Source organism: Callorhinus ursinus, unplaced genomic scaffold (genome assembly GCF_003265705.2).
Source record: "Callorhinus ursinus isolate GAN/ISIS: 27379988/994484 unplaced genomic scaffold, GSC_fseal_2.0 scaffold14, whole genome shotgun sequence".
Lineage (NCBI taxonomy): Eukaryota > Metazoa > Chordata > Mammalia > Carnivora > Otariidae > Callorhinus > Callorhinus ursinus.
This window is the reverse complement of record NW_027397076.1, coordinates 6,223,304-6,243,887: the sequence shown is the minus strand read 5'-3', so window position 1 is coordinate 6,243,887 and position 20,584 is coordinate 6,223,304. Positions and strand designations below refer to the sequence as shown.

The following is a 20,584-nucleotide window of genomic DNA, read 5'->3' as shown; positions in this document are numbered from 1 at the left end:
TGCTTTCTTGCCTCTGAACTTTGGATCATGCAATCCCTTCTGCCTGGAATGCCCTTACCCCTCCTCTTTCCCCAGTAAACTGTCACTTGTTCTTTCAAGATTCAATTCAGGTATTACCTCCTTCAGGAAATCTTACCTGATTACCCTGCCTGGGTGCTCCCCTGATCTCCACTCCTATTCCTATCCCTGCACGCAGATCATTGTTCTAATATTATGGGTGTACCCGTCTTCTTCCCTAAGTCATGAGATGACTGACGACAGGCACTGTGGCTTGCTCACCCCTGTGTGCCTCAATAAATGTGTGTGGAATGAATAAATGAGAAACAGGAGAAAAGAAGAAAGGGAAAGAGGCTCTTGTTCTGTTCCTCAATCCCAGGAAGAAAGGAGGCAGTGTACCATTACTCAGGAAAAAGGCCAGGAGGGGACTGTGGATCTATTCCAGGAATAAAAGCAAAGGGCTCTTGTCTTTTTATCAGCCTTTTTCTTTTTCATCAAAACGAGAAGGCCCAGAACTGTGTTCTCTGCACTTACATAAGCTTTCCTAGGCTGAGTAACTCCTGTGCAGTGGTTTCTCCACAGTAGCAAATAGCCAAGCCGTTGGCATTGAAGAGCCCGTGGGCTTGTCTTCAAGACAGGAAGAAGGATGGAGCCTCACAGCCAGTGTTGGAGAGAGGGATTCCCTAGGCAAGGCACTGGAGGGTGGCACCTTCAAAGAGCAGCGGAAAGAAGGCTGAGGTCCTGGGGCCTGTGACTAGGAAGAAAAGGAGAGTTTAGAGAAAGGTCTGGACCTGAGAAGTGACCATTAAGTTTGAAAATAGGCCCCCGAAGACCTTACACAGGGAGCTGTTTTACCAGATGCCAAAGAGTTCGGGCCTATGGCCAAACCTGGAGAGAATGTTTTAAGACCTGGCAGTGGCTAAGCAACTTAGCTCTGCCTTGGAAGAAAAGGCAAAATTGGGAAGAACTCCAGAAAAATATTTCAAAAATCAGAGCCCCTAAGCTTTAGTCTACATGCCAACTCTAATCAGTGGGTAAGGGCTTTCGGTATTGTTAAACTGAGAAGGAATCTAAAGCTATCACCACAGTTGGTTAAAAAAGAAAGAGAAAAGTAAAGAAAGAAAGAGCTCTGATTGATTAATCCTGTCTGCTATAGGTTTAGGTAGGGAGGAATAGGAAAGAACCTGGAAATCAGAATGAAAGATAAAAGAGGGGGCTTTTTTTTTTAAGATTTTATTTATTTATTTGAGAGAGAGAGACAGATAATGACAGATAGCAAGAGAGAGCACAAGCAGGGAGAGTGGGAGAGGGAGAAGCAGGCTCCTGCTGAGCAGGGAGCCCAACGTGGGGCTTGATCCCAGGACTCCAAGATCATGACATGAGCCGAAGGCAGACTGAGCCACCCAGGTGCCCCACCCTTTTTTTTAGAGAAAGAGAGAGCACAAGCCAGGGAGGAGAGGTAGAGGGAAAAGCAGACTCCCTGCTGAGCAGGAAGCCCAACATGGGGCTCATTCCCAGGACCCGGCGCTCAATCCCAGGACCCTGCAGGATCATGATCTGAGACACTTAACCAACTAAGCCACCCAGGTTCCCCAAGAGGGGGCTCCTTAAAGATATTATTGAATGACTTAAATCTGGCAGGGCCTGTACCTGAGCGGAAATATCATGGGCTTTGTCATTAGAAAGAGCTGACTTTCAATCCTGGTTCTGCCCCATTTCTTAGCCATGCAAGCCTGGGCAATTTACAAAACCCAATCAGTAATTGGGACTGTGCTGCAGATTCAATTAAATAGCCTATAATAATAACAGGTAACACATAGCAATTTCTATGTGCCAGGCATTGTTTCATGACCTTTACATACATTCACTAATTTAATCCTCACAACAACCCATAAAGTTACTATCCCTGATTTACCAAGGAGGAAACTAAAAGTTCAGGAAGGGTGACAATTAATGAGTAGCAGAGATTCCCACCCAGGCAGTCTGGCTCTCATTCTTAACCATCTTAACAGATACTGTAGCCAACCACTTTCCATTGCTGATCGCAATCACTGTGTCAAGCGACTGACATAAACTCTGTGATTTAACTTCCCTCCATAAGACTTGCACCCTGCAGTTCGCACATGCATAAAACATTTTACAGAGCACTTCATCTTAAACCATGTGAGCTAAGAGTCATGAACAGGACAAGAGCATGCATTCACCTGAAGAAAGGAGAAAGAAGGACAAAATCAGGACTCTGGAATTTGGTCTCTCACAAAACATCTCTGGCCTTTTTACTTTTTGCTCTAGCATGAATGGTTTACTCAAGATCCTCCAAAATACACAGGACAGAGAAGCCAGATGAGGGAGTCTTCGTTTTGTGGAGGACCTGTTCTGCTTTCTCCTGTGTTGGAATGAAGTATTCTTTCACAAAATGGTTCAGAGCAGGTGTCAACAAACTATGGGTCCTGCATCAAATACTGCCCATTTTTGTAATAAAGTTTTATTGGAACATAGCCAGGTTTATTCTTTGATGTTTGGTCTCTGGCTCGTCTCACACTAAACAGCAGATCTGAGTAGGTGCAAAACAGACCATATGGTTTGCACAGCCACCAATCTGGCCCTTTGCAGAAAAACTGTTGATCCCAGCTGTCCACTTTAGGCCAGATTTTCTATATACCACTATGGCACAGGTGATCATCTCATGTCCTTAGCTAGGGAAGGAAGAACACTACATCCCCTTCGGTGTTGGCTAGGAGAGGTGTGAAATAGCATATCTATAAGAGGAACCAAAATGAAAACAAATGTGGCCAGAACAGCACACAAAGTGTGCTCTGAGAAGGGTTAATCAATGTTTGTGATAAAACAGTTCCGGGGTCAATTGGGAACTTCGGTGGTAAACAACAACCTTAAGCAGATTTCTCTACTGCGGGACTTCTCAGGACCTTTAAAATGCCATTATGCCTTGAGATCTCTCCGAGGGTGATATGGTTCACAGAACGTACTTTCCCCATGGGCCTATGTTCTTCAGAACATTCTTTGGGAAATGCTGAAATAAAAGAAGTATTTAGAATCATGCTCCCTGGGAACTAGAAATGAAAACTATGTGAACTGTGGCTTAATGAGCATGTCTTTTTCTCAGTAAGGAAACAAAATGAAGAAGAAATGAAAAGAGCCAGGGTGAACAAAAAAAAAAAAGAAAAGAAAAGAAAAAAGAAAGAGAGGTGTTTGAAGGGAAGAAGGAAGGAAGCAGGGCCCTGGAGAAATAACATGGGAGGAGCTGAGGAACACTTGGAGGACTGGACTATCAGAGGGAACAATGTGCCAAAGGCTGGGGCTGCCACCCACACAGGAAGTGCGGCCACGTCCATCATCACCACGGTCATCGTTGGCACTACCAGGGGCCTCACTACTCTGCAGATCCTGTGTTATGTCCTTTAGACCTACGATGTCACTTCATTCCCATTTTACAGATGAGGAAATAGAGGCATAGACAAGTAAGTAGTCAGAGTCAAAGCTTATAAAGCTTGTAAGTGGCAATGCATAGATTCAACTCTGTGATCTGGCCCAAATGCCCATGTTCTCTCCACCACACTGCCCTGCTCTACCTGTACCTGCATTTGACTGAGGGCGGTAAGCACAAACAGGATTCCATTCGGAGATGCGACACGAAGCCATTTGGAGGAAAAGACAAAACAAACCAACCAATGTCACTTTGATAACTGACTACACAGGGAGCCAAACAGCTAGAGGACTGATTTTCCCCGCCTACAGGACAGCCAGATGTTTAGATAGCATGTTTTCTTCTTCTCCCTCTTTTTACTCTTGTCTTAACTATTCCTTCTTAACTCCTATCATAAGTTATCTATCAGGCTTATCGAAGGTCCTACATTTGCTCCTAAAGTGAACATAATAGTTTTTGAATGTTAAGAAAGCATTTTCAACCCAACACGACAACTACTGTATTTATAAGCCCCATTTAGATTTCCACAACTACTGAGTCTTTTTTTCAGGTTCTGAAAACATGAATCACAGCTCAATTAAATCTTTCGTGGCTCAGAAATGTACCTGCATTTGAATACTCGCATTTATCCACTTTCTAGCTTACCACTGACTTCCATGCTTAAAGTATGATGAAAATAGTAAATCACACTGGTCAGTAGAGTTAAACCCAGGTCTGGAAAAGCAGTCTAGCATGTAAAAACTCGCAAAGAGTATCCTGTATTTGCTGCAATGGCAAAAAAAAAAAAAAAAGAAAAAGAAAAAGAAAAGAAAAAAAAGAAAGAAAGAAAGAAAGAAAGAAAAAGAAAAAAAGAAAAAGAAAAATGGTTGCCTCGGCATGCTACAAACATTGGCTGGGAGCTCCTGAAGGCGAAGTTCATGTGGGACAATCCACTTCTGATTTACATTCTTGAGTCTACAGCAAAACAAAGGGCTGCTGCAGGCGGGCAGGGAAGAATGGAAAGACTGCCACACTGCTCGTCAATTTCTGTTTACCTGGTGACCGGTGAGGGCAGGGCTTTGGGCTCCTTGGTCCAGAAGAGCTGTAGGGCAGAATGTTCAACTCCTGGCTGGCTCGGGGTTGCTGCCCTTCACGCTGCTTCGGCTGCTTCTAAGATCCCATTGGAAAGCCCAAAGGGCTGGAGAGCCCGAAGGCCAATATTACATTTCCAAGAGAGTATTCCTCCCCCTGCCCCCCACCGCCCCCCCCCCCCCGCCCTTTGCTTGCGTTGACTTTGGAGAGGCTCGGATTTCTTCCACTCCTGCGCGGAGCAGCTGGGAGAGTTGGGAATCAGGCGTTGCGCTGGCGGCCGGGGTGAGGCGGCCCCCGAAACCACTTCCAGATGTGCTTGGCAGGCCGGCTCGCATGGCCAGACTTCCTCTGGCATCCTCCTCCAGCAGTCTGCATGCAAATCATTTTGAAAACAAGACAGCTCTGGAGGAAAAGATTCAAAACCGGAGAAAAGCAAATGCTTGGACGGTGGATTTCCACTATGCGCTGGGTCTAGGGTAAACTTTGAAAGAGCAGAAGTGGAAAAATGAAGTTCATACTGATTTTCAGAATCTCAAATTACCCACTAGTTTCTCGTGAAATCCCCCAGTCATTAAAGTGCTGTGGCCCCCAAATTAAAGCCCAGCTAACAGCAATGGTCTCATTTTACCAAGGCAATGATACCAATAGGAGTTTTTAAGATGGTGTGTTTTGAGCCTGAACATGGAAAGGAATCAGGCAGGGAGTCAACCCCACCCAGCTCTAGGCTGTTCTCTTTCTGCTATTGATTCTCAGAAACCCAGGAAATGGTGCCAGTACTTTGCCTGGGATCATAGAATTTATTTCTGCAACCTCTCTCCTTAGCTCCTATAAGGAAATGAGGATCCCTCTACTCACTGGCTCTTTTTAAGTGGCATTTCCCGATAGAAATATAATGTAGGCCACCCCATAATTTAAAATTTTCTAGTAGTCACCTTAAGATTAGTACAAAGACAGGGCATCTGGCTGGCTCAGTCAGAAGAGCGTGCAGGTCGTGAGTTTCAGCCCCACAGTGGGTGTAGAGATTACTTAAATAAATAAATAAATAAACAAACAAAATTTTAAAAAGAGAGGGAGAAAGAGAATAACCATGTGCCAGGCACTCGGCTGAGCATTAACAGAAAAAGAAAAAGAAAAAGGTAAGTACAAAGAGGTAAAATTAATTTTAATGATATATTTTATTTAACCCTATACAAAATATGACTTCAACATGTAATTATACATTCTTTTTTGTATTAAGTCTGAAGTCCGGTGTGTATCTTATACTTGTAGCACATCTCAATTCAAATACTAAATTTCATCAGAAACAATTGATATGTATTTAGATTTCATATAATTTGCAGTTTAAAAATTAGGCTCACATACTCAGGCTGTTCCAAGCATACTTAAAAGCTTTCCAATAGTGAATCAAGTATCAGTTCTTCAACTTAAATTCATTAACACTAAGTAAAATTTAAAAGCTAGTTCCTCGGTTGCACTAGTCACATTTTAAATGCTCAATAGCCAGTGTGCCTAGTGGCTACTGTATTGAACGATGTAGCTCTAAAGGGTTTAGTGGGTTTGTTTGTTTTTTCAGACTTGAACTTGGAGAGTGGGAATATCTGGAATAGCTTCCCTTTGTATAGAACTTTGAACATTGACAAAGCATCTTCACATCTTCTATTTCGTTTTCTTCTCATAACATTCTCATTAGTAAGTTGAACAGAGATGTTGTTTGCCCCAATCTGCAGATCAGCAAATGTAGGTTTTGAGCATGCTAATGTCCCAAGTTCCCAAAGCAAGTTGGTGATGAAGCCCGGACTGGAATTCTCATCAGCAGTTCTCACCTGTTTCTTACTTGAGGCATGCTTCAAATACTGGGATCTTTGGCTACAACTCTAAGGGTGAAACTGCATCCAGGGCTTTTGCATTCTTCACTTGGCGGGCCTTCAGCATCCAGGCACTGTTCGTATGGAGTTATCCGCTGCCCTGGCGGTGTTCCCTTACATACCCCTATCCTAAAGCCCTCATACCATCCAGGAAATATGCCATTTTTCTTTGAAGCAGGCTTGACATTATGCTATTCCTCTTTTCTCTTTACTCCCAGGAGGTATACTCTGTTTTGGGGGGGTTTTTTAAAGATTTTTTTATTTATTCATTTGAGACACAGAGATACAGAGAGAGAGCATGAGCAGTGGGAGAGGCAGAGGGAAAGGGAGAAGCAGACTCCCCGCTGAGCCAGGAGCCCGATGTAGGGCTCAATCCCAGGACCCTGGGATCATGACCTGAGCCGAAGGCAGATGCTTAACCATCTGAGCCACCCAGGCACTACAGTATACTCTGTTTTAAAGTGCAACTTCACCCAATGTTTTAGCTAACAGACATAGTGGTCATGTATTCATCTTTGATTGCAGCAGGTCCATTTGATCCATGGACCGCCTGTGGGAAGTGAGAAGGTTCAGCAGCAACACAGAGTGCACTCGAGCACTCCTGCTCTAGTCCTCATGGCCCTCACATGCGCAAAAATATCAACATTTCCTGTCCTTCCAGAATTATGTGCTGTCAGGAGCAGCGGGACAGTCAGTCAGATGTGTCCCAAAGCATTGTGATGGGAAGCCCTCCAAGCTGACTCCTGCTTACTCCAGTTTCCTCCAAAGACCAGGTTTTCTCTCCCTTTGCATCTCTCATCCACTTAGCAGAATGCCTGACCCAGTGTGAGAGCTGGTGGCTAAGTAGGTTCAGAGAGTATGACAGCCCAAGTACCCCAGAGGGGGACTCATAATTGAAATAATAATTCTGTTGTTTTCATAGGCTCTGCTTGCTATTCATATTGGCTTCCATCTGGACCCAAATCCCTCTGCTCATTGCCCTACTGTCTCCAACTTGGGATTCTCTCTCCTTTATTTCTAGTGGGCCATGTTCTTTTTTCTTTTTTTTTTAAAGATTTTATTTATTTATTAGAGAGAATGAGAGAAAGAGAGCATGGGGGGGGGAGGCAGGGCCAGAGGGAGAAGCAGACTCCCTGCTGAGCAGGGAGCCCAATGCAAGGCTCAATCCTGGCACTCCGGGATCATGACCTGGGCTAAAGGCAATTGTGAAACGAACTGAGCCACCCAGGCACCCTGGGCCATATTCTAAGGATGTAAGAGGCTTATTACCTGTGACCTAGACTTCCACATTGTGTGCACAGGTTCTTCCCTGGGGAAGAAATGAGAACAGAAAGAGATGCAGGTTTTAAGGGACACTCTGAGAAGTATAGTGGCTGCCAGCATGGGCTCTGGGGACAGACAGACACACTCAACTGTTAGCTCAGACATTATACTGAACACATCACTCAAAACCACTCACCTGTGGTTTCCGCAGCTATAGAGTGGGGAACCTCCTGGTGAGGGTTAGAAGATATCATGCATGTAAAGCATTCAGTAAGGGCTCAATACATGGAAGTTATCACAGTCATCTCCCCTTGTCTGTGAAGAGTCTACTCCCAGACCCCCAGGGGGTGCCTGAAACCATGGATGATTCCAAAACTCTATATATACTATGTTTTCTTGCTACACATATATATCTATAATAAAGTGTAATTTACATATTAGACAACAATAATGATAAAATACAACAATTACAATATACTGAAATCAAACCTATATGAATGTGGTCTCTGTTTCTCTTTCTCTCTCTCAAAAGATCTCATTGTACTTACCTTCTCCTTGTGACGATGTGAGATGACAAAATGCCTACGTGATGAGACAAGGTGGACGAAGTGACGTGAAGGATGCAGGCATTATGGTCGGCTACATCGTCTTCTCACCATCCAGCATCACAAGGGGGATTATCCACTTCCCGACTCTGTTGACAGAGGGTACAGAAACCTGAGAAAGCACAACTGCAGATAAGGGGGGACTACTGTATTTTTACTGTCAGATGAAGACACCCCTAGTTCAAAGTATGAACTAAGGAAAGGACTTATAACAGTAAGCAATTTGTAACTTTTTCTTAAAAAGTCCAAAAGAGTGATATGATGTTGCAAACACTGCCAGTAGCCTACTTAATACCCGTCTCTGCTCCTTCCCTTGAACTAGAAACACTCTTTCATTTGGAGGCAGCAATGGTCCAGTTACAAATACTCACCTCCTGCTGTCTGTCACTTCCTAAAAAGCTATTATTTTCCTGGCAAAGAGCTATTTGGTGCCTTTTGCCATTTCTTCCTGTCTGAAATCCAACCTTGATGCCTGGAGGTAGACTATCCATCTTGCAGCTCTGGGGCTGAAAGGGCCACACTGTGCTGCTGCATATGGGCCACACCAGCTATGCACAGATTACGGTGTTGAATCGGTCAGGGTCCTGGCAGGATACAGACGGCTCACTCCAAAAGGCTAATGGTGGAGACTCTGCAAAAAGGCACTATTTGAAAAGGTCTGTATTAAGGAAACATGGTTACGAGTGTTGCAATAAGGTGGCGTTAGCAACCGCAGGGAGGTATGGCCACCTGTAACCCTGAAGGGTAAGGCAAGGGAGGGATTACTTGGAGTGGGAAAGTAGCTGAATGGACAGGGCTACCCAAGAGGAGCAGCTGGTGCTGACCCACACTAAGGGGACAGGGGGCTAATGACCCCAAGTTTATGGTAATATAATTTACCATCTGACTCATTCATCTGTCTGATTCAGCAGCCCTGCTCATGTTAGGGAGGACAGAGCAAGAACATGGGAGGAGCCGAAGTCCCTGCTGGCCCTGGGAGTCACCAGAGCAGCCCTGCACCAAGTGATCTGAAACATCTAACCACATGAGGAAAACAAACCATTGCATGGGTATGTCACTTTGGTCAGGTTTCAGTTACATGCCTGAATGCAGTCCTCTGGGATTTACAGGTATCTTGTATTTGTGGTATCATTAGCTGACACGGTGTATATCTGAGTCATTTTTATTCTGTGTTTATTTTTTATTAGTTGAGAGTCAAATGTTCATCATTCCTTCTTACCCAATGGGCCTGCCTTGGCTGAGTGTACTGCTTTGTAGATAGGGTCCTAGATAAAATCTATTAAGGCTGATAAACGGACCAAAAGGAAGGAAGAAGCTTTGTACAGGAGCAGTGAATCACTACATTGGGTCAGGCTGACAGCCTCGATTATCGCCCCATCTCCCCGGGCTGGGCTCCAAGGTCACCCACATGGGGCAGGAAGTGTAACTTGGGGAGTCTCAGTTCCCTCTCCTTTTCCTGATGGGGCTCAATGATGGGTCACCTTCTAGTCCCGAGCGGAGGCCCTCTGGGCTCTTCTCTGCTACCCACTAGGCTATGGCAATTGTGCTTGCACCTGACTCTTGACCTGGAGGCCGTCTTTCTCACTCAGGTGAGTATTTTTCTCCCTTCACTCATGTACCAGTTCCCTGTTCTGGTAACTGGTGTAGGCTCTACCTGGCCTAGAGTCCTGGCTTGCTCTTGCCAGCTGCCCCCACCATGCCCTGACCACAGCTCTAGCCAAGACCTATGGCTGGAGCCCTGTGATCTGTGACAGACCTCTCAGACACCATCTGCTTCTTTCATCCCAGGAGCCCTGCCTGCCCTGCCTCTCTGAGTCCTGCCCACCTGCCGGCACTCCCCAAAACTCCTTCCCAGACCTCTGCCAATAAGCCCTTGGCGTGAATCCTCAGTTGAGATTAAGGTATCCCTTGGACATGGTAATTTACATGCTTGGCTGAAAACACAGCACTGTCTGCCACCTCCCAGCACCAGCCCCTCTCTCTCCAGCTGACTCCTCAGTGGCCTGTGGCTCAGAAGGAAGAGTAGAAACAGTAGTAATATAATGAAAATGACAAAGACGATACAAGTAAAACAGTCTACTACTTACTAAGTGCTAACTACCTGCCAGGCATCACACAGAGCAGCATAGCCCTTGCTTTGCATGGCAACGGCACAAATCTGTTTTCATGGTTTAGTTCGATGATGACATCAGGTGCTCATTAGGCACTCAACAGCCCAATTCACAGTTCATATCTGTTACCATAGTATATTAACTGTGACTACTTGCCTAAGGACAAACTCTGCTGCTAACTTTTTAATTCATGAAATTACCCTGCAAATAATGGATCCAAATTGTGATCTGTGACCAATCATGTCACTTGTCTGACAGTCAGCCAGTGATTGGTCACTGGACATTTGTTATTCAGTTTATGTACAGATAAAGCATGTATAGGTTGTGTCGCTTCCTTAATTCCCGGTGATATTTACAAAACTCTTGTGATATTTACAAAAATGGATGATAGAGAGAATTGGCCAACCAAGATAATAGGGTAGCAAAGAAACAAAAAGCGGTAATTTTCAGAGTGAAGTTCAAATCAAAGGTAAATGGAGGTAGAGAAGAAAGGGCTGGCTGTGGGATGATACTGTCACTATGCAACTCTAGACATGCAGCCCGAAGAATTTAGTAAAGGTGACTTGATGGACATAAATGCAGAAAGTGGTTGTGCAGAAAAGGATGAAGATGTTTCCAGGGAAGAGACGTGGATAAAAAAATTCATCTTAAAGGAACTCTCAAAGATATTTCATGACATTGAAATTGCAAAGAGTAAAATATGGAAAGCTGATCCAAACCTGGAAAGGAGTATGACAATTTGCCAAGGCACAGAAAAGATGCTCAAGGAACTCTCAAAGATATTTCATGACATTGAAATTGCAAAGAGTAAAATATGGAAAGCTGATCCAAACCTGGAAAGGAGTATGACAATTTGCCAAGGCACAGAAAAGATGCTCACTCTGTACAGTAAGTTATATGGCAGAAAGGGAAGCACTGCTCAAGCTACTCTTGATAAGTTTTTTTTTTTAAGATTTTATCTATTTATTTGAGATAGAGAGAGAAAGAGAGAGAGAGCAGGAGTGGGGGAGCAGAAGGAGAGGGAGAAGCAGGCTCCCCACTGAGCAGGGAGCCCGATGCGGGGCTCAATTCCAGGACCCTGAGATCATGACCTGAGCTGAAGGCAGACACTTAACTGACTGAGCTACCCAGGCGCCCCACTCTTGATAAGCTTTAAACAAAAACCAAAAAAATCCAAAAAAACCCCAAACATTTAATTCTCAATGTTTCTAATGATTCAAATTACAGTATAGCAAATAAATACTAGGTCTACTAATTTTTTCATTTCCCTAGGCATTTATTTTATTTTTTTAAAGATTTTATTTATTTATTTGACAGAGAGCACAAGCAGGGGGCAGAGGCAGAGGGAGACTTAGGGTCCCTGTCTAGCAAGGAGCCTGATGTGGGACTCGATCCCAGGACCCTGAGATCATGACCTGAGCTGAAGGCAGATGCTTAACTGACTGAGCCACCCAGGCACCCCTGCCCTAGGCATTTAAAACCAATAGTAAGAGTTTTAAATATTTTGACAAAAATATTTAAAGATCACAGCACAATTGTAACTTTTCCCCATTGAAATTTAAGATCACTTTGCAACTCATGTGGTCATTTTTAGAGAACTACACTACTGGGGCACCTGGGTGGCTCAGTCAGTTAGGTGTCTAACTTTTGGTTTTGGTTCAGGTCGTGATCTCATGGGTGGTGGGATCAAGCCCCACATCAGGCTCCAAGCTCCGATCTCAAAGAGGTAGTCTGCTTGAAGTTTCTCTCCCTCTGCCCTTCCCCACCCCTCCCAAATAAATAATCTTAAAAAAAAAAAAAAAAAGAACTACACTACCATGCAAAGCAAGGACTGCCTGTACTTTACATATATTATTTCATTTGGTCTTCAAAACAACTCTAAGAAATAGATGCTATTGGGTGCCTGGGTGGCTCGGATGGTTAGGCGTCTGCCTTCAGCTTAGGTCATGATCCCAGGGTCCTGGGATCGAGTCCCGCATCGGGCTCCCTGCTCCTTGGGAGCCTGCTTCTCCCTCTGCTTCTCTCTCTCTCTCTGTCTCTCATGAATAAATAAAAATAAAATCTTAAAAAAAAAGAAATAGATGCTATTATTATCCCCATCTTATAGACAAAGAATCTGAGGCTCAAAGAGGATAAATAATTTGACCAAGACTACAAAGCTAGTAAATGGCTACACCTACTGAATTCTAAATCCCAAGACTTTAATTCTTGCTATGTTGAAAATCCAGATACCTGATGGGTGTTTGATATGGGAGAGCAAGAGTGATGGGGGAAAAGTAGTGAGAGATGAAGGTACCTTCTCTAATGGAACCCTGAATGGCTAGAGCAGCACCATCCATTAGAGCTTTTTGTTTTCTATATACACTTATAAAATAGAAATATTTATGTAATCTATAATCCATGGTATAGAAACATAATATATTCAACCCTAGTGCACATGTAAATCCATGTGTACTTCTGAATCCACCTTTTCTTGATCCTTCAGGATCTTGCTCCATCAAGTGTCAATTCTCCCTAGGTAGGCCTAGTAGGTTAGCTCAAGCAACTCTCATTTCCAACTTTATTCTTCCTTGCCTGCTTCTCATTATTGAGGCTGAAAACAGACAAACAAACAAAAACAACTACTTTCCCAGACTCCTGTAGCCACCCTCCTGCAAGATGAACCCCAATGTCTGTTTTCTCCTTTCTCTATAGCAGAGCCTTGAACATTAGCTGGGAACATGGCCATTCTAAGTGAAAACTACATGTCCCAGATTTTCTTCAACTAACTGTGGCCTTGTGACTAAATATTGGCTTATGGGATGTAAGCAGAAATAATATGTATAATTCCAAAATGTGTTCTGGAGAAGGGAACATTCCTTTCCCTTACTCTCTCCTGTTGGCTGGAATATAGATGCAACAGCTAGAGCTGGGGCAGCCATCTTGGACCATGGGTTGGAAGGAGGAATTCCAATCCAGAAAGTCTACAAGTTCCAGAGGACTTGGTGAAACACAGCTGCCATGCCTGCCGGCTTTGGACAGCTATGACCAAAATTCATTTATATGGGAGAAATAAACGCTTTTAAAGCCATTATTTTTTTCGTATTTCCGTGAGTATAGTGAATGTAATCTTTTTTTTTTTTTAAGATTTTATTTATTTGACAGAGAGAGACACAGTGAGAGAGGGAACAAAAGCAGGGGGAGTGGGAGAGGGAGAAGCAGGCTTCCCACCGAGCAGGGAGCCCGAGGCAGGGCTCGATCCCAGGACCCTGGGATCATGACCTGAGCCAAAGGCAGATGTTTAATGACTGAGCCACCCAGGCGCACCTAGTGAATGTAATCTTAATATACCAAATGCCCTAGTTCTGGCCAATGAAATCCAAGAGCAAGTGTGCTGGATGACTTCTAGGCAAGATGCTTTTTTCCTTGTAAAAGGAGAGTTCTATTTCCCCATCCTGGCTGTCTTCCTGCTTTTTATCTTTGGGCATGGTTGTGAGAGGACACAATGCCCGGAGCTGCAACAACCTTCTTATGACCACAAAGGAAAGGCCAAGAGAAATTCAGAGCCACTAACCAGAACCGTGACACCACTGAACTAACCCCAGATTTCTTGTGCAAAATAATGAACAGCCTTATCATTTAGCCACTGTGTTGGATATTCTGCCACTTATAACAGAAGCATTTCCAAATGACATATTCTCTTGCTATGAATGTTTATGCCCCCCTCCCCAAATTCACATGTTGAAATCCTCACCCCCAAGGTGATGACACTAGGAGGTGGGACCTTTGGTATTTCGGTGTGTAGGTCATGAGGGTGAAGCCCTCATGAATGGGATTAGTGCTCTTATAAAAGAGACTTTAGAGAGTCACCCCTTCCACCATGTAAAGATACAGCGAGAAGTCAGCAGCCTGCAACCAGCAAGAGGGCCTTCACCAGAACCTGACCATGCTGCATTCTGATCTTGGACTTCCAGCCTTCAGAACTGTGAGAAATAAATTTCTGTTATTTATAAGCCACCCTGTCTGTGTAGTATTTTTTTTAAAAAGTTTTTTTTTTTTTTTTTTAAGTAATCTCTATACCTCACATGGAGCTTGAACCCTGAGACCAAGAGTCACATGCTCTACCAACTGAGCCAGCCCCAGTCCATAGTATTTTAACAGCGGCCCAAACTGACTAAGACATCTCTATTGCTCCTTCAGTCTCTCCTTTTCAACAGCATCTTTTTCTGGGCCCACAGTCATGCTCATGTCAGCCATGCAAAATAATGCAGTTTGCCCTGTATCCATCTCTCCCTCCAGCCACTGTGTTTTCTTTCCTTTCATGGGCAAATCTCTGTAAAAAGCAGACTATACACATTATCTGCACTTCCTTACTTGTTACTCATTCTTTGATCTTCTCTGGCTTCCCTCCTCCCACTCCACTTGAGTATTTTAATCCAGGCCACTAATAACCTCCTAATTTGCAAATCCAACAGACACTTACTTGTCTTTTTCTTCTCTGACCTCTCTATGGCTTTTGGCTTTGATAACCACTTCCGCCTTTGTGAAACTCCCTTCGCCTGGGGCTTCTTACCCTCGCCCCGTTCCCTTCTGACCTCTCTGGCTCCTCACTCTGTCTCCTCCATGAGTGCCTCCTTCTGTTTTAACCTCCTAAAGGTTCGCTTCTTCAGGGTGCTCTCCTGCCTCACTCTTCCCTTTCTACACTCTCCTCCTAGATGCTAACTTCCATTCCTAGAGTTTCAGAGATTGAAGGTCGCCTTCTTGAGAACCAGGGACCTACTCTAAACTCCTCATTAAGCAGAGTTGAGCCAAAGCTGCTGTGGTAAAATATCATTTCCATTGGATTAAGCCCTTTGTCATGGATTGAATTGTGTTCCCCAAAAAGATATGTTGAAATCCTAATACCCAATATATGTGAATGTGACCTTATGTGAACATAGGGTCTTTGCAGGTGTAATCAAGATGAGGTCATTAGGGTGTAACTGTGAACTTATAAGCAGAGAAGAGACCCAGATACACAGGGACAACACTGTGTGATGATGAAGGCAGAGTTTGGAGATGTAGCTATAAGCCAAGGAATGCCTAGGATCAATGGCCACCACCAGAAGCCAGGAAGAGGCAAGGAAACATTCTCCCCTACAATTTTCAGAGGGATTGTGGCCCTGCTGACACTTTGATTTTGGGTTTCTAGCCTCCAGAACTGTGAGGCAACAAATTTCTGTTGTTTCAAGCCACACAGTTTGTGGTATTTTGTTACAGCAGTTCTAGGAAATGAATACATACTTCCTCCATTGTCCTGCACCTCCTTATCTAAGCAACCAGTTATGACTTGTAATCACCTTTCTTGTAATGTTTTGCCTTCATCTTTCCTCCAGTTCAGGATTTTAAGCCTTTCACATATCATAGACCAGTTTTGATTTTTTTTAAATTTGAATATCAACATTGGGTTTATAGCTTTCAATTTTGCCCTTCATCTTTTGCTATAACAGCATTAAATACACACACACACACACACACACACACTCACACACAACTACCCTCTACTTACAGCATCACTCATAAAAGTTAGGACATCTTAACCCTAACCTCTCAGAAAAAAGTACAGTTCTTATTAAATATTTTAAGTTCTATGAAAGGTGCATTGCTTTGTCCCAATACTTTCCCAGTATTGTTTCAGATACATACTTTGTAACAGAAACATTTATGTATGTGACAAAGAAAAATATTAATGCATAAATATTCATAGACTCTTTGTTTCCAGCCATCTTCCCCCTCCTTTCCCAAATTCTTTTTGACCATATTGTAAAATTGGGGTAATCGGTAAAGGAAAAACGTGAGAAGCAGGAGCTGAAAGAACAGGGAGAATTCCTTTTAAAAAAGATAATCATTTCTCAAAGGAAAGTTTAGATGGATGAGGAGGTGGAGAGGCAGGCTCAGGACTGAGAGAGTTGGAGAGGGGATGATACAGGTGTAGGAGAGAAATTGCTAATGGTAAAGGATGAAGAAAAAGGAATTTTAGGAAATTTGCTGTATGTTGTGTGTATCCCCCCTTTGGTACCTTGTTGAGAGTGTGAGGCAGGGACTTAAACTGCTTTCAAAAATTTTTTTTTTCTTCTGGAATTGTATCTCTTCGAGTGCGATTCTTTATAGGACCAGATGATAAGGCAAGCTCAGTCTTAACAGGGTTACATGCCTGTGAGCAAAGGCAGTTATTGTATAGCTGTTAGAAAAAGGGGCTATGGGATCAGAAGCCCTGCGTTTGAATCCTGGTCCCAATCCGCTTCTGCTGTGTCGGTGGGAGAATTACTTTACTTCTTTGTGCCTCATTTCCCCATCCACGAAAGGGAGATAACAGTACCCACTTTACTGGATTGTTGGGAGAATCATGAGGCAATTAGGACAGCGTTTGGCAATGGAAGACCCTCAAATGTCAGCTAGTAATAAAACGGAAACCTACAGATAGTTTCCACCTGCTGAAACAAACCTTTCGCGGCTAACTGTTGCTAAACTTCTTGGCATGACACCCAACAAAACCTCAAGTGCCCGAGCAGGCTTAGCTCCGACCTTCCCTCCGGCATCCTCAGGTTCGGCCGGGAAGCCTCACTCGCGGCCGCTCGCTCGCGCGGCCGGCGCCTCCCTCCTCCCGCATTCGCGGGCATCCTCGACGCCTGGGCGCCCCGGGCGCGCGCGTCACCCGCCGGCCGAGGACGACTTCCCTCTCTCCTCCCCGCGCTCCCGGCACTTCGAACCTCTACGCGAGCTTTTCTCCCCGTTGCGCTGTAACTGTTCAAAGGGTCTGACTCGCCCTCACATCCTAGATGCTCAATTAAAGGGGCCATAAAGGAAAACATTGTACCTTCTCCCGCAAATACAAAACGGGGGGCCCTGGGTGGGGAGGGGAGACTTGGTTGGTAGGAATGTCTTTACACCCCAAGGCCCGTTGTCCAGGGTGCCAGGCCCCGACGTAATGCCGGGGGCTGAGGGCGGGGCTCCCTTCCGGGGACCCCTAGGCTCTCCGCTGGCCTCCAGCCTCTCCCGGGACGCCCGCGGTCACGTGACCCTCCACCCCCGGCGCACAGCTGGAGGCGGTTCCCCGCCCTCCCCCGGGAGCGGCGGCGCCGGAGCGGGCGCGGTGCATTGTGGGCAGAGGGGCGGGGGTTGGGAAGATGGCGGCTCCCAGCCTCCTCAACTGGAGGCGGGTTTCCTCCTTCACGGGGCCGGTACCCCGCGCCCGGCACGGACACCGGGCCGTGGCCATCCGGGAGCTGATGATCATCTTTGGAGGGGGCAACGAGGGCATCGCGGACGAGCTGCACGTCTACAACACGGGTAGGCGCGGCAGCGGCTCTACGGCCCCGCCTGTGGGAGCCGCGGAGGGGGAGGGGAGGCGAGGCGGCGGCCGAGGCCCTGACAGCTGTCACCGCCGGGTCACTGCCTCTTCGGGCGGGCAGCTGGGAGTGTGGCTCGGCCGGGCTGCCGGGGTTCCGCAATGTCTTTGGTGGCAGCTCCGTTTCCCCAGGGCCCGCGGGGCGCGCCGGCCCTCAGGCAGGCGCTCCCGGACCCTCCTCCCCAGCCCTGCGGGCGGACGTAGGCAAGAGAGAGACCATTTCCACCCGCCAGGGCCTCTTCCCGAAGTCTTTCCCACTCCGGGGGTCCGAGATCCCTCCCCTGTCAAAAACCAAAAACTGCTCCAAACCCAAGCTGCTCCGGGCCATTCTCGTCTTTGCCTGCGGTCTTTCCTTAGGAGGAAACGAATCGGGGCGGGGTGGGGGGGAGGGCTGAGGGGTGGTGAGGAGGGAAAATGAAAGGCCTGGTACTTTCACCCCAAATACAACCCCGTATCTGGCAGGTGGCAGTCAAGATATTTACCCCACTGGTAACCCTCTTAACTGGCGGGGAAGTGGTTCGTTGGTGAGACCGGCGCTTGTCTCTGCATAGTTGGGTGTGTGTGCTGAAGCTGGGCTGTGCAGCGCTCTCGGAAAGAAGACTGTCAGCTTGAGGCACCGCTACAAATCACAAGTGCCCCTGGCTGGGGAGGCCCTGCCTTTGCCTCGGGATAGAAAGGAGGGTGGAATTTCATTTTCCCCAACTTGTAAATGCGCCGGCTATCAAGAGGCAGCGGTTTCCTTGGTGTAAAGCTAATTAGTGAATTTTGGGTCTGTGTCATGATCAATGACTTTGACCAAATAACTTATCATAGTGTTCATTTTAAGGTTAATAAAATAGTGGCGTAGGAGAAATTTCGTTTTTTCATCCTCTCCTCTTGGCACTCTAATTATATAGTTTGAAAGTTACTTGACAATTTGGTATAGTGTAAAAACCCTGGCTTTAGAATAAGTTAGACCTAGTTTGAATTTTGCTCTGCCAGTTGCCCAGGGTCAGCGCTGAAGTTACCTAACTAAAATTCAGATTTTCACTTGGAAAATAGAGATGATGATATTCAACAAGTAGGGTTTTGGTAAGAATTAAATTAGATCAGGATTTTTCAACAGGTATTGCCACTTTGAACCAGAGAATTATTTGTTGTAAGAGCAGGCACTGTATATTGTAAGGTGTTTGGCAGCATCTCTAGTCTCTACCCACTAGTTGCCAATAGCATCTCTCCCCTCCCTCCAGTTAGACAACTACACATTTTTAGTTTGCTCCTGGGAGCAAAGTCATCTCCAATTGCTCCAGCGGGCAAAGTCATCTCCAATCTCCAATAACCACGGATACACGTGGTAAATATAAAGTAAATACTCATAGTTTGTGATAACTGTTTATTATAATTGGTTTTAATTTTATTTTGGCAACTAGTTACAAATCAGTGGTTCCTACCTGCTGTTAGAGGAGACATCCCTCCAGGTTGCGCTGCCCATGGATTTGTCTGTGATGGTACCAGAATACTAGTATTTGGGGGAATGGTTGAATATGGAAGATACAGCAATGAGTTATATGAGTTGCAAGTAAGTATATTTCAAATTTATCTCAATCTGCAGCTTTAATAATGATATTACTCCTAATTCTTTGAAAGATTGCAAAATATTTCATTACATATTTAAAATAGTATGAGCTTCACATTTTATAGCTTCAAGGAAAATGTTTCCCCTTCACTAAAAAGCCAGAGTTTCTAATGTAAGTCTTTTTTCAATACCCAGTGTAACAGTTGTAACATTAAGATATCTGTTACTTAGCATCAGTTATATATGTTACACGTTTAGGTTTTTGTATCTTAGTTCTTCAATTTTAGCAGCAACAGAAGCATCTGAGGGCTTATGAAAACACAGATTGCTGGGCCCTGCCCCCAGAGTTTCTGAATCAGTATTGTCTGGTGTGGGGCCTCACCCCTGGCATTCCTTCCAAGTTCCCATGTGCTGATGCTGGTCCCCAGACCACACTTTGCAAACCTCTGCCTTTGTTATAGAGATTGTTACCCTCACACTAATAAACACAACCCTTCCCCCCCCCCCGCAATACATACAAAAAGAGTGTACAGTTTCATATGTCCTTTGTAAATTTGATTCTGTTAAACCACACTCAGAGCCCTCTCTTACAGCCCTTAAATGACTTTTATTTCTGAACTGTGCATATGTTCACAGGGTTGTTATCATGAGGACATCTGCTAATTGACAGGTATAGGTGAATTATACCTATTCATAAACAAATAGTTTTAGATAAATAGAGCATCCATAGCCAGAGCATAAGTTTTGGAGTTTGGTTTGTTAAATGATCTTTATTTATGCTTATTTAAAGGTTGAAATACAAACTATCTATGGATTACCTAATTTCAGAAAGTAAGAATATATAAATTTCATTTAATCTTAAAGCTATGTATATTTAGTTTTTCATTTGGAAAATATTTTTGAATTACTGGTGTTTATTATTATGAGCTTTGGTTGCTGTTGAGGAAAGCTGTGAATATGCAAGACTAGACTGACTTTCTTTCTTTCCTTTTTTTGGGTGGGGACAGAGGGGCAGAGGGAGAGGAAGAGAGAATCTTGAGCAGGCTCCACACTGGGCCCTCATGCCCCTGAGCTGAAATCAAGAGTTGGACTCTTAACCGACTGAGCCACCCAGGTGCCCCAGGAAGACTAGACTGAATTTCTGTTACAGTGTTTATTTTAGTTCCAGAAATTACCTGTTTACTTGTCATTTGTCCCTAGAATAGCTTATTGGAACCTTCTGATTGGATTTCGATTATAATGTATTGGTACAATGTTATACTATGGACAATATAGGAATGCTTTCTTGATATTGTCTGACTGTATT

General features: G+C 44.7%; 2 protein-coding genes across 13 annotated transcripts in view; one reads left to right on the top strand and one right to left on the bottom strand.

Moving 5' to 3' along the window:
* Positions 1–17,455, bottom strand: part of GLT8D2 (glycosyltransferase 8 domain containing 2) — a 47,404-nt gene extending 29,949 nt beyond the window's left edge. The window contains exons 1-4 of one of the 6 annotated variants that reach the window (XM_073900374.1): positions 17,193–17,455; positions 14,229–14,319; positions 8,618–8,890; positions 8,190–8,335 (exon numbers count right to left, since the gene is read on the bottom strand). The gene's annotated coding sequence lies outside the window, so the exon portion shown is untranslated. Of the gene's footprint in view, positions 1–531; positions 553–4,476; positions 4,653–8,189; positions 8,336–8,617; positions 8,891–14,228; positions 14,320–16,820; positions 17,163–17,192 lie in introns of those variants that run through there. The other 5 variants (XM_073900375.1, XM_073900376.1, XM_073900377.1 and 2 more) reach the window with 5 other exon arrangements.
* A 5-nt stretch (positions 17,456–17,460) lies between these two features.
* Positions 17,461–20,584, top strand: part of HCFC2 (host cell factor C2) — a 76,644-nt gene continuing 73,520 nt past the window's right edge. For 6 of the 7 annotated variants that reach the window (XM_073900368.1, XM_073900367.1, XM_025882497.2 and 3 more), the window contains exons 1-2: positions 17,461–17,665; positions 19,133–19,281. In XM_073900368.1, coding sequence (XP_073756469.1) covers positions 17,503–17,665; positions 19,133–19,281 — 312 coding nt within the window. In that variant the 5' untranslated portion in view covers positions 17,461–17,502. The remainder of the gene's footprint in view (positions 17,666–19,132; positions 19,282–20,584) is intronic. The other variant, XM_025882498.2, reaches the window with a different exon arrangement.